The following is a 12,098-nucleotide window of genomic DNA, read 5'->3' on the forward strand; positions in this document are numbered from 1 at the left end:
ACTTTCTAGGTTCACGCATAATTTAAGTTCATATAAGCCACAAATAACTGACCATATGCGAGCAAAATACTTATAACAATTGTATAATAAAAGTGCATTAAACAAATAAATGCAATATTTATAATTGGTGGATGCTGTTTTTTTCTAAATTAAAATTTTTCCTCTTTGCTGGTATGTTGGGTTTTCGGACTTTAAATAGACAATATATATATATATATATATATATATATTTGATATTTCCATAACATTTTAACGCTTCTAGCTATGTAAAACTCTTGCTCTTAAATTTTTAAAATTTAAATAGGATTTTTAAAAATTAGGACACAATTGTGTGCTAAAAATTCCACAAAGATAAGATACAAATGGAAATGGAACAATGGTTGGGATCTCAGATAAGTTCCTCAGTCAAGTTTCTTACCAGCTTATTACTGGACAACGAAAGAAATGTTTTAATTGCGATCAAATGAATATTGACGAAAACATGTTTAATATTGAATGGAAAAACTTTATGCCTAATTTTGCCAAAACTATAATAGCAATTGTTTTATAACAAATTCCAATTTGTTCTTATGTTTTTGTGGCCCCGCCTCTGCAATGGTATTTTCCTGAAAGCCGCGCATGGTCACATCTTTTCTGGTTGATAAATTCCAGGGCCTGTGAATCATAATAAGTTAAGTAAAAAGTGCAGATACAACAGACCGCAGGCAGCAGACAACAACCCGACACCCAGACACAATGGCAGCCACATTAAAGCCCTACCTGACCGCGGTGCGACACTCGCTGACGGCGGCGATGTGCCTGCAGGACTTCCCCTCGCAGGTTGTGGAGCGGCACAACAAGCCGGAGGTGGAGATCTGCTCCAGCAAGGAGCTGGTGCTCACGCCCGTCGTGGTGTCGCGCAACGAGCGTGAGAAGGTGCTGATCGAGCCGTCCATTAACTCGGTGCGCGTGAGCATCGCCGTGAAGCAGGCGGACGAGATTGAGCGCATTCTGTGCCACAAGTTCACCAGGTTCATGATGCGACGCGCCGAGTCGTTCGTCATACTGCGCCGCAAGCCCATCGAGGGCTACGATATTAGCTTCCTCATCACCAACTTCCACACGGAGCAGATGTACAAGCACAAGCTGGTGGACTTCGTCATTAGCTTCATGGAGGAGATCGACAAGGAAATCAGCGAGATGAAACTGGCGGTCAATGCCAGGGCACGCACCTGCGCCGAGGAGTTCCTCAAACGGTTCTAGGTGAATGTTCCACCCAACAACCATCAGATTGTTCAGACACCAACTTACTCTCACGCATCCCTTGCAGGTGAAGGCAACCAGTATGGTCATGATGCTTTAGTATTTCCAAATGGATTCAAGAATAAAGACGGATTTTGTATTATTTACTCGACTACACCAGTTTTATATGCTATCCCGTTTGGCCGCACCACCACATGACAACTGCGTTCTCGTAGATAACTTCCTGCTGATTTTGATTCACATCAGCCGGCGCCGGCAGCTCCGTCGTTTCCGTGCCGTTTAAGGTCACGTTGTCCCCTTGGTCACTTTGGTCTGTAAAGTGAAACTGCCCCGAGCTGGTGGCCAGAATCGGCATAGCCGGATTAAGGGACACTCCGTTGCAGCAGTCTGAATGCAGGGGCAGTACGGAAGGATCTCCGTATCTCTTGAGATCCCAAACATTTACGGATCCCCGTGTGTCGCCGCTGGCCAGCCAATGGCTGTCGGATGTGAGGTCGAATTGAATACGCTGATTGGTGTCCACATGGCGCTGCAACTCCACCAGTGGCTGTTTGTAGTTGCGCATGTCCCAATGCAAGATCTTATCACACTTGCGAGCTCCACTGAACAGATGCCACTCCCCGTTGCCAAACTCTCCATAGCGCAGTTGTGTGATGCCGCCCTCGTGCCCGCCCAGCGTGAAGAGAGGACCCTGCTTGTGGCTGCACCGCAAGTCAAAGTGCTGGATGTAGCCATGCCAGTTGCCGCAGGTCAGAGTCTGCGGCTGCGTAGTGGTTTGTGCAATGCAGGATATGGCAAACTTGACGGGGTAATCGTCGCAAACACGTCCTGGTCTACGTAGTAAAGTTTGAGTTGCATTAAAAGGGGTACAAAGATAAGCAGCCGGCTCACCTGCTGGTGTCGAAGATCTTGATGCAGCGCTTGTATCCCGCATAGATCTGCTCGCCGTCATGGGAGAAGGCCAAGGAAATGGCCGCCATTACTTCATCTACGGCATCGTACCCACTGTAGCTGCATCGCAGGGAGCCGTCGAAGGCATCCCACATGTGTATGGGCTCGTGCTGCCGCGTGGCCAGCCACCTGCGCAAAATGTAAACGTTATAAGATTGGGGAGAGCGCCAGAGAGGTGTCCACTCACAAGCAGGTTTCTGGTTGCAGGCTGTTCATGTGCGGATACCAGACGCAGTCGTAGACGGTTCCGCCCTCGGGCACGTGCACTTCCGACTGGAGCTTGCTCAGCGAGCGTTCCGGCTGCACCTTATCTGCGCAATAGAGGTCACTGGGCAGCTCTATAACGTGCATGCCATCGAGGTGAACGGGCACCAGAAGGCACGTGCCGTCCGGGGACCAGTAGCAGCCTTTGGTGTAGTGCTGAGCCTCCGTGGATGAGGTCCAGCAGCGTCGGCCCACCTCAACAAGTGCTCCCTGGAAGTACTGGAGGACTGGAGCATTTGCAAGCTCCTGGGCTTCCGGCTCCACCTCATTGCCGTTCGACGTCAGCTCCAAAGTGTCCTCTATGTCGACGACCCGCACGCTTTCTTCTTTCTCATCCGCGTCGTCCTGCGCAGATTCGGCAGCCAGGCTTGTCTCCATTGGCACAGACGCATCCGGCGATTCAACGGCGTTCTTTGGACGCCCGGAACGCAGCTTTAGGATCTCCGCCTCCGAAAGAGTCACGCTCAGTTTGGGAAGGGAAAGATCGCCGTTGGACGTGACCATGGTGCTGCTGAAGCTCACGTTCTGATTCAGCATGGATGCCTCCACATCGCCCATGCTGGTGCTTAAATTGGCCGCTTGGGGAATCTTTGTTTTACTCATTTCCGTATATTCGTTTAAAACGTTACTTACATTCGTCCATATTTACCGCATTTTACCGCTCAAGCACAATGTGACCGTGCGAGGAGAGCGCAAAAATACACTGCCCGCTTGCCAACGGTTTTTAAAGTGTATTTTCATTTAAAAGGAATTTTCTTTTCCAAAACATTTTGTGTTAAAATAAATATAAGATGTAAGGTACAAACCAACCATCGTTTATGCAACTTGCAAAAGTAAATAAGTCAACTAAATAAAAATAAATCTTTTTTTCAGGTTTTATTGTAAAAATCTACAGACAAAGTTGCATGGATCCTAGATAAATAATTCCTAGATAAATCATTTCCAGCAGCACTAGATGGCCAGAGATTTCCAGTGCAGCTCCATTGCTCAGGGCTTTCCTTTGCATTCGGTAGAACATGGCGGAAATGCTCAGAGGAAGTGCCACCTCAGTCTCGCTGGTGTCGAATTCCAGGTCATGCCGCTGGCCCAAAACCAGGCGTGCGTGCTGCAGGACACGCTGATGCGGCGCTCTGCCCTCCACCAGGGCCAGATGTGCCACATGGAACTCGTAGCCAACGCTGAGGAAGATATTCCGACAGCTCAGGCTTTGTCTCATTTCGTCGAATACTGCCTGAACGGGTGGTGGCATCTCGTGGACGTTCTCCGGGTAGTGCACCTCCATGGGTAGCCACTTGTCCGGCTGCGGTCTGCCCAGATGGGAGACGAACACCTTGGTCACGTCCTCCAGCTGGGTGCAGTTGTGGGGCAATAGCAGGCTCCATATCTGCGCCTGCAAGTTCTGGCAGTACTCGGTGTGGTTGGCGTGTTCCTGAAGCAAGGGCGCCGCGTGGCGGAGTTCACAGCGGGTAAGAAGGTCTACGCCAAAGCGCAGAGCTTCCTTGTGGTCCAGTGCGCGTTGGCAGCGGCTTCCTCGTGGCTTCCTGGAGGGCAGGGAAAGCCAGTGAAACTCTTTGATATTTTGGTTAGAGCTGTGATAGCTTATTAGCTGCTTGTCCTCGCTGCTGTTCTGTGGTGACATTCTGGAGAGGATAACAGGGGCGCCAGATAGGTAACCGAGTGGACCGGAAGTGGGCTTGGTCAGCGATTCGTTCAGAGTGACAAACTCAACATTGTAGCGAAGCCAAAGTGGCTCGTTGTCATCCTCCGCCAGTTTGGCTTCCTCTAGAAAAAGCTTCGCTTCTAGGATATTTGTATAGTTGTGAATCAGTTGCAGCTCCACTTGATCAACTATAACATCCAGTTGGGTGTCGTTCCCTCGCTCCAAGCAGCGCATTGACTTATCCACTCCTCTTAGGCAGACCTGTACGATCAGCCCGTTTACTTCCGGTTCTTCCAGATCGCGGGGTTTTGATAGGATCTCGTAGGTGGCACTGTGGTTCAGTAGGCTCCAGATGCTCTCCTGCAGCTGGTCGGAATCCTTCATTCTGCAGACGTTCCTGATCGGCTGCAAGTGCCCGACTGACTGTTTCAGCTGACAATTGGGATTTTCGTAGGCGGCGGGCAGCTCAAAGGTCGCCAATTGTTTAGTCTCTGGTTGCCACAACTGCAGGGTCTGCCCGAACTTGTAGTGTCCAGCTGATGGACGGGACTGTGCGTAGGCCGATTCTTGGTATTCCAAGTTATCCTTCCATTTTCTGTACTGCGAGGTATCGATATTCATAACCTGCGGCTGCGTCTTTGTTGCTTTTGTGTTGCTGCGAAAGACGCACAGCCAGCCATCGTTGATCTGGCAGGTGGGCAAGCCATGGGTGTACTGGAAGTCCTCCAGGCGAGATTCAAGCTGCGGGAGCAACGATATCGGCAGGCAATTGAACACCTGGCGGGTTTCGGGAGGGCAATCGTTGTCGCAGCAGCAGTTGAGATCGCATCTGCCTGCCTGAAGATCGCAGGAGCAGTAATAAAACGTACTGTCCCCGGATTTGGGCAGGGAGGAGTTCACTTCAGTGGAGTTCAAAGGTAGCGCCTCCGCCTGGGAAGCCGTCGACATGGTTGGAGATGCTAAAGCAACCTTGGGCTTTTGTTGGACACGCGGTGGAAAAGTGATTGCAGGCGTAGTGGTGGTCACCTCCGTCTCCGGCAGTGTGCTGATGGAGCTGACCGCTTCGCTGCTCGGAGCACCAGTCGTGGCTGTGGCTTCCGTGGTAGTGGACGCCGTTGGCGATATTGTGGCATTGTAATTGTGCGAGATTCCAATTTTAATGGAGTGTGTGTGGTATGTGGCCAGGCACAGCACGGCTAGTAGCAACACTTCTTTCATGGCTACTTGAACTCCACGCCGTATTCGTCGAACTTTCGAAAGATTAGGTTCAGCTCAACAATGACCTTTCCAGAACTCAGAGTTTGTAACTTGTAACTGTGCGAGAAATAGTTACTAAATAGTTAACCAAGTGTAAAGAGGTTTCCTTGACTCACCGCTCAACACCCGAGTAGAGCAGATCCGTCTTGCTAAGGGCCGCTCCTCCGCCTCCGAAACGCTCACGCAGCGACTGCCACAGTCCGTTGGGAGCCACCTTCCAGGTGCCGATCTCCAGGCGATGGGTGCCGGGTGTGGACGGCACGTGCACAAAGCCGTAGCCAACGGGCCAGGACTGTTGCAATACGTTCACGGCGTACACTTCCACCAGCAGGCGGGGCCAGCCCTGGACGGATGCGGTGCTCAAATGAATGTCCAGCGGCTGGGCGAAATCCGAGCTGCTCTGGAGCCGGTGGGACGCCACGTGGCTCTGACCCTGAACCTCGCCCTGAACCAGGCGCCAGGCGTTTCCTACCGAAATGTCAAGCAATCAGGTTAATTGAATCCCGGACAGGTGCATCTGCTGCGTGGGAACTCACCGCTCTGCAAACTCCACTTGCAGTACAGATGCGGCTCGGCGAAGTCAACTGCTTTCAATATCTGCCCGATTATGTGCACCTCCGCCATCAATTCATCAACTCTGGACTTTATATTAGTCGGCTTCTTAGTCAGTTTTAATCATTAGCTTATTCAGTTGACTGGCATTCGGTCAAATTTTTGGTTTCGTTGTTTTGGCAGTTGGCCGTTGTCAAAGTAACGGAAAAGCAGGGCGGGTGCTGCCAACTCATGCGGAAAGTCAAAAGAACTGGTTCGCGTTGACAGGATCAACTTAAAAAAAATCCTTTTCAATGAATGTTAAATATATTAATTTCTTTATGCTGTTATCGAAATGAGTTTGTTTTCGCCTTTGACGTCTACAAATAATTATAATCGAGGTATCATTACAATGTCGCCACAATTTTAGTTCATTGTTTTTTATTAACAGGTTTTGCTTTAATTCTTGCTAAGTATGGTTTAAGAAATCATCTTCTTTTTATAAAATATTGAAATTCTTATCTTAGATACTCTAATCAAAAATGGAAAATAATTTCTAGTAACGTAAAATATATATTGTCATTGTATGTCACGGTATTGGAGAAAAATTCGCCAAATTTCTAGTTTCCTAATATGATAAATATTTAATGAGTCTTTGTTTGATCACGATATTCCCGTATTTTTGGCGTCGTTGGTGAACCGTACTTGTGATACCCTTTTTAATGGCGACATCTCCCAGAAGGAAAAACGATCAAGGCGGAGGTAAGTGCTCAAATCGCTCAAAATTGGGTTTATATAAAGCAACATGCGATTCCCCCTAGTAATTGGCGGTAGCTCATCGCAGGACCTCGTCACTGACCAGAACTCGGGTCGTCGTCAGGAGCAGAAGGTCTACACCTTCAGTGACCGGCCACCACCACCAAAGCCACCGGCAGCATCGGGAGCCGTTCCGGTAAAGGCCGACGACAAGTCGAAGCCGCAGAAAACCATTCTTGAGGAGCATGGCATCATACTCGGTAAGGTTATTGGCACCGGAAACTATGCCAAGGTCAAGATTGGCTTCTCCGAGGAGTACGGCAAGCGGGTGGCTGTCAAGATCATATCCAAGGTGAAGGCTCCCTCCGAGTACACGCAAAAGTTCCTGCCGCGAGAGATCGAGGCGGTGAAGGGTCTGCACCACGAAAACCTGATAACTTTCTATCAGAGCATCGAGACCAGTCATAGGTGAGTCACTCTTGATGGCATAGAATAATAATGATAAACTATTCTTGATGCACCCAGGGTGTACTTGATTATGCAGCTGGCCGAGAATGGAACGCTTCTGGACTACGTCCGTGAGCGAAAGTTCCTGGACGAGCCGCAGTCACGCACGCTCTTTAAGCAGCTGGTGAGTGCCGTGGAGTACATCCACAGCAAGGGAGTGGTGCATCGGGATATAAAGTGCGAGAACCTGCTGCTGGATGAGAACTGGAATCTGAAACTGATCGACTTCGGGTTCGCAAGGAAGGATACGCGAACCTCCGACAACCAAGTGATACTCTCGAAAACCTTCTGCGGCAGCTATGCCTACGCCAGTCCAGAGATCCTCAAGGGTGAGTCGCGAATCCATAACGTAATTTAATGATCATATATATAAAACCAATTGCAGGCGTGGCCTATGATCCTTTCATGTCGGACATCTGGGCCTGCGGCGTCGTCTGCTATGCGATGGTCTTTGGACGCCTTCCCTACGATGGCTCCAATGTGCACATCCTGCTCAAGCGCATCAACCAATCGCTGGTCTTTCCCAAATCCCCGTCAGCTTCCAGCGAGTGCAAGCACATGATTATGCATATTCTAGCCCCGGTGAAGATCAGGTACAATATTCCGCAGGTCAAGGAGGACCCTTGGTATTCGCCTAGCAAATAGTTGCTACTTGTTTATGGTGCAGTGCAACAAAGTTTAAAAATTTCAACGTTTAGAACTATCAAAAATTATTATTTTTCGATTTAAGTCAATAAATATATTTCATTAGATTAGCCAATTTAAGAGGTCAGTCCTTTGGTTTTTTCCGTGCAGTTTTCCATAGTTCAAAAGATAATGTTGCACCCTTACTCACGTGCCACATCTGAGCTCTGAACTTTCCCCTGAATTGTTCCTGCTTGTTGGAGCATGCATGTTAATGTCCCGTAATCACGTTGATTTCACAATATCCTTGCGCATCCTGCTCGGGGCAATGTTGGCATCTCAGCTCGGGGCTTGCTCTTCGCAATTCTGCTCGGCAATGTCAAAATTGTTTGTGGCAGTTGCCACCGCAGCTGCGTCGCCTGCCAGCGGAAATGCCGTTTCAATGGACACACAGATGGGAGGCGCCAGGACCTTCTCCGCCACCCACTTTCCGCCCCCGGAGTCGCCAGTTGTGTCACACGCAAAACTGACAAAACAGCAAAAATGACAACTGAAATATGCGACGTTGGGCGAAATTTGCGAGAGTCAAAAGGAGCTGACAACCGTCGGGATCTGCCCCATCCTGAGAGCCATAAGCCAACTCCAAGCTGAGAGCTCTGGCGTTGTGGTTTGTGTCACTTCAGGTCATCATATGGATGCAATCGCCATTAGAGGTGTACGCCTGGCCCGAGTTGGGCCACCAAAGTCACAGTCATTAAAAAAGTCATGCCCCAAATATTTTTGAAATAGTACATGTGTACACAGAGAAAAATGTTATTTACACAGTTCCGTGATTGCGAAGTAATAATTTTAAATTGCATTATTTAGTTTTATCATCTCTTTAACTTTGATTTAAAATACATGAATTTATCTGTCGCATAAACTGGACTTTCACGCTTTTGAGAGATCTTGACATTCCTGGCATAAACGTAGCAACTCTCAGCTTAAGCCTGCAAAGGAGCGATTAAGAGTTTCGTTACAAAAAACACTCGTCCACTCTTCTTCCTGTTTGTCGTCTCGCCCTTCGCTCCTACTATCTTTCTCGTTACATTTATTGGCGTGTTTGTGCATAATGAAGCAAAGTCCATTTTTGTGGTTAGCTTCTGATGTTCTCTCATTTCTGTTGGCCCCAACATGCAAATGAAATGGTCATTCATTTGCGATAGTACGTACTACGTACTACCTTCTCACGTTGACTCGGTTTCTGATTTTTCCCCATCATGTGGCCCTTTCATTAACACGGCTTTTTCGTCCAACGTGTCCTCAGGATCTACGTAGTATATAATTATTAAAGTTTGATCTATAGCATTTTTCAAGCCTTGCTAAACTTAATCTTGTTACGTAGAATAAATTATACTGGTGAAATTCGACCACAATTTTTACATTTGTTTATTTCTTCTTTGAAAATCCCTCTATGCTTCTCTATAAATCGACTAGTTCATGTAAAATTCTATGAATAATCAGTCGTTTGCACTGACGAAATTCACTAAAAAAATGCACATGTCACAAAACGCAGTCATAGTGGTACTCATTTGGACACATCCATATTCTAGGTACTTCCATGACCTGCAGTCACATTAATTTATAGCAAAAATGCATGTAAATTACCTCGTGGCGATATTTTTCCTGCCATCCGTCCATTCCGCACAGCTCCCCAGTTCCCCAGCTCGCCTCCATCTGAAATCTGGCCCGCAGATAAGTCACTTGGCTCAGGAAAGTATGCTACGGTATTTTTCCCCAATAAATGGTCGGCTGGCAGACGAAGCGGCATTTACATTTAATAAATTCAACAGCAAGCGCGCAAATAATTCATAAATTTAACCCCGAAAAAACAGAAAAAATTGTGAACGAAAAAAAGAATTACAAAATCCACTGACCGTAAAGTGCGGAAAGGGGGATATCCACACATTTCCGCTTTCTCCTGCACTCCCTTCATATCCTGCCGCTCGCAATCTCCGTGGGATGTGGGAAAAGAAAAAGGAGCAACATGCGTGCGTGAAATATTTGCACATTTTTAACTGAATATTAATTTATGCTATTTTCTGCTGCTCAGTATTTTTCGAAGTTTATTTTTACGAGCCGCGGGCGCCGCAACTGCCAAAATGAAATTTATTACTCTTTCTGGTTTTTGATGGGTAGCTGTCGCATTTCATTCTATTATCGTACAAGGTATAAACGGGTAACGCCAGAAAAGATACCTATCGATATATCGAAATAATCATATTAAAATCATGCCTGTTCCTTTGAAGTTCGATAACATCGAATCGATTTCCAAGCTAAAATTAACAAAACTGAACTATTACTTTTAAATGGACTTAGCTTCTATATTCAAAGTTTTTTTTAAGCTGAATTCTAGAACCACAGCGTTTATGGCGTTTTTCTGCTCGGGAATTTCCTCCTTCGGGTGTTTTTCACTGACTGGCTCCATCTGGTTTGCTTTGAATTCTTTTTTGGGTTTTTTTTGGGTGACGTGGAGCCTCCTACTTCTTTACTGTTAGTTATGCAATGACAATAGCTTTGGCCTCGGTACTTTTGGAAGTTTATAAATCATTTGAGATAAGCTCTTGCACAACGTGCAACACCTGATGTCGTTTTGAAAGGACGGCGACACCAAACCGAACGACGACCAGCCCCTATCGTCATTCAGCTTCACCCGCAACACGTTAAAAATTGCACACAACCTCGAAATGGGGCACAATAAAAATACATAAAAGAAAGGCCAGCGGACAAGTGTTCGGTAAAAACAAAATATTGCAAAACCAGAAAGAACGGTATAGTGCAGTGACTCGACTATCAGATACCCCTTGCTCAGCTAAAGTAAGTGCGAAGAGCAGCTACGCTACTGTTTTCAGTAAAATTTGGCATAACTATTGTGTAATGGTCCATTATAACCAATTATATTTTACATACAAACTGAATATGGTAAATGCTTATATTTTATACGTATATATGCATTCCGAGTTAACGAAAGGCGCCACAATTTGATTAGCTCTTAGGACTCCGAACTCAGACAAAGAAAACCGCCTTTGACCAGAGCCGGAAATTAGCAAACACCTATTCCAAGAAGCAATTTGAATTTAATTATGTTTAATGGAACTGGAAATGCCACCTCCCTCCCTCCACCCAGTGACTAACTTCTGGGCGAAACTATGGCAATGCTTGCAAAAGTAAAAAATGCTCGTCGGTGCGACGCAGTCTATAAATATGAAAATGTAAATATCATAAAATAAAAAACCCGCAATTCCAGCACATTTCAAACTTTCTAAGGCAGGAGAAGAAGTCATCACCCCAAGGGGCTCGACCATGATGGCGTTTTCCAGAGGTTGGGTGGCAGGATGGTGCCAGAATATATATATATTCTGACGCTGAGTGCAAGCTGTTTAGCTTTCATGTGACAAAGTAAATTTCAATATATTGAAATTGTTATTTAAGTAGAGTGCACGTGGAGCCCACAGGGGTGATGGGGCATGTGGCATGGGGGGGGGGGGGGTAAGGCTAAGTTTCCGTAAACGGGAGCCCCTCAATTTTGTTGTCCTTGCATTCGTGGAGCGGCCACGGCCAGCTGTTGCCTGCTCCCCTTGCTTCTTGTAAATAGTGTCATAAATAAATTGCCGTGATTTGTGTGCCAGCCCCATAGATAGGTGGTAGGTAGCCATTGCCATAGACCCTTACCCCTGCAAAAAATGGGGAAGTTGGAAAATGACAGCGGCAGCAACAAAGTCATGATAGTAAATGGCATTTTAAAATGCAACCCAAGCGATTTTCCAGTGCCAGCGTATGTGTGCAGCATGGAATGGTGGAGCTGCAAACACAAACAAAACCAATGGGGTCTGGCCACAACTGAGGAAAAACTGGAAAAGTGATCCGAGTTGGCGGGAGCAGATGGCGGTAAAAAGCTGGTGATACGATTTAATTGCAAATAAAGTAATTTTTAATTGAATAGCCGCCAAAGTTGATGGAAAATCGTAGTTCTTAAAAATCAGGCAAAGCTAACTCTACATTCTGACAATTTATCAATTTTCTTATCTGGCTCTGATTCTTATTCTATCCATAAGATACAAAAACGTGACATGTCAAGTAAATACGAAACCAAAGTACTTATCCAGTGCAACCGCAGAAGACAGACCTTTTCACCTTCATTCTCGAGGATTTTTCACTTTCAGCTACTTCTTTTTGTATCCAGTTGGCTTGGATTTCACTGCGCTTATTTGCAATCATCGATTTAATTGCAAATTAATTGCTTCATCATTGGCATGCGCATGGCGGT

General features: G+C 46.6%; 5 protein-coding genes across 5 annotated transcripts; 2 read left to right on the plus strand and 3 right to left on the minus strand.

The window, feature by feature from the left end:
* Positions 1-622: 622 nt before the first annotated feature.
* LOC6613591 (actin-related protein 2/3 complex subunit 4) lies at positions 623-1,393 on the plus strand. The gene is made up of 2 exons (XM_002038023.2): positions 623-1,242; positions 1,310-1,393. Exon 1 carries the CDS (start codon positions 736-738, stop codon positions 1,240-1,242), a length of 507 nt encoding a protein of 168 aa, XP_002038059.1. The 5' UTR covers positions 623-735; the 3' UTR covers positions 1,310-1,393.
* LOC6613592 (telomerase Cajal body protein 1 homolog) lies at positions 1,357-3,151 on the minus strand. The gene is made up of 4 exons (XM_002038024.2): positions 3,091-3,151; positions 2,381-3,035; positions 2,134-2,322; positions 1,357-2,075 (listed from the first exon to the last, which is right to left on the minus strand). The coding sequence occupies exons 1-4, from the start codon at positions 3,098-3,100 to the stop codon at positions 1,412-1,414; spliced, it is 1,518 nt and encodes a 505-aa protein (XP_002038060.1). The 5' UTR covers positions 3,101-3,151; the 3' UTR covers positions 1,357-1,411.
* A 157-nt stretch (positions 3,152-3,308) lies between these two features.
* LOC6613593 (tectonic) lies at positions 3,309-5,360 on the minus strand. The gene has a single exon (XM_032727359.1). The coding sequence runs from the start codon at positions 5,333-5,335 to the stop codon at positions 3,347-3,349; it is 1,989 nt and encodes a 662-aa protein (XP_032583250.1). The 5' UTR covers positions 5,336-5,360; the 3' UTR covers positions 3,309-3,346.
* On the minus strand, positions 5,319-6,119 carry LOC6613594 (B9 domain-containing protein 2). Its single transcript, XM_002038027.2, has 3 exons — positions 5,911-6,119; positions 5,491-5,842; positions 5,319-5,431 (listed from the first exon to the last, which is right to left on the minus strand). The coding sequence occupies exons 1-3, from the start codon at positions 5,996-5,998 to the stop codon at positions 5,338-5,340; spliced, it is 534 nt and encodes a 177-aa protein (XP_002038063.1). The 5' UTR covers positions 5,999-6,119; the 3' UTR covers positions 5,319-5,337.
* Positions 6,120-6,457: 338 nt separating this feature from the next.
* LOC6613595 (testis-specific serine/threonine-protein kinase 4) lies at positions 6,458-7,933 on the plus strand. Its single transcript, XM_002038028.2, has 4 exons — positions 6,458-6,667; positions 6,727-7,129; positions 7,187-7,497; positions 7,554-7,933. The coding sequence occupies exons 1-4, from the start codon at positions 6,628-6,630 to the stop codon at positions 7,811-7,813; spliced, it is 1,014 nt and encodes a 337-aa protein (XP_002038064.1). The 5' UTR covers positions 6,458-6,627; the 3' UTR covers positions 7,814-7,933.
* The last annotated feature ends 4,165 nt before the right edge of the window (positions 7,934-12,098 follow it).

Source organism: Drosophila sechellia, chromosome 2L, assembly GCF_004382195.2.
Source record: "Drosophila sechellia strain sech25 chromosome 2L, ASM438219v1, whole genome shotgun sequence".
Classification (NCBI taxonomy): domain Eukaryota; kingdom Metazoa; phylum Arthropoda; class Insecta; order Diptera; family Drosophilidae; genus Drosophila; species Drosophila sechellia.

Excerpts from the sequence above, each read along its gene's own strand:
- LOC6613595 (XM_002038028.2), top strand. The coding sequence starts at position 6,628 with ATGGCGACATCTCCCAGAAGGAAAAACGATCAAGGCGGAG. Across the intron at positions 6,668-6,726 it reads GAAAAACGATCAAGGCGGAG|TAATTGGCGGTAGCTCATCG; the intron begins GTAAGTGCTCAA and ends GATTCCCCCTAG. Across the intron at positions 7,498-7,553 it reads CAGTCCAGAGATCCTCAAGG|GCGTGGCCTATGATCCTTTC; the intron begins GTGAGTCGCGAA and ends AACCAATTGCAG.
- LOC6613594 (XM_002038027.2), bottom strand. The coding sequence starts at position 5,998 with ATGGCGGAGGTGCACATAATCGGGCAGATATTGAAAGCAGTTGACTTC. Across the intron at positions 5,843-5,910 it reads CAAGTGGAGTTTGCAGAGCG|GAAACGCCTGGCGCCTGGTT; the intron begins GTGAGTTCCCAC and ends ACATTTCGGTAG. Across the intron at positions 5,432-5,490 it reads CTCTACTCGGGTGTTGAGCG|TTACAAGTTACAAACTCTGA; the intron begins GTGAGTCAAGGA and ends TTTCTCGCACAG.
- LOC6613592 (XM_002038024.2), bottom strand. Across the intron at positions 2,323-2,380 it reads CTGCAACCAGAAACCTGCTT|GTGGCTGGCCACGCGGCAGC; the intron begins GTGAGTGGACAC and ends CATTTTGCGCAG. Across the intron at positions 2,076-2,133 it reads AAGATCTTCGACACCAGCAG|ACCAGGACGTGTTTGCGACG; the intron begins GTGAGCCGGCTG and ends TTTACTACGTAG.
- LOC6613591 (XM_002038023.2), top strand. The coding sequence starts at position 736 with ATGGCAGCCACATTAAAGCCCTACCTGACCGCGGTGCGACACTCGCTG.
- LOC6613593 (XM_032727359.1), bottom strand. The coding sequence starts at position 5,335 with ATGAAAGAAGTGTTGCTACTAGCCGTGCTGTGCCTGGCCACATACCAC.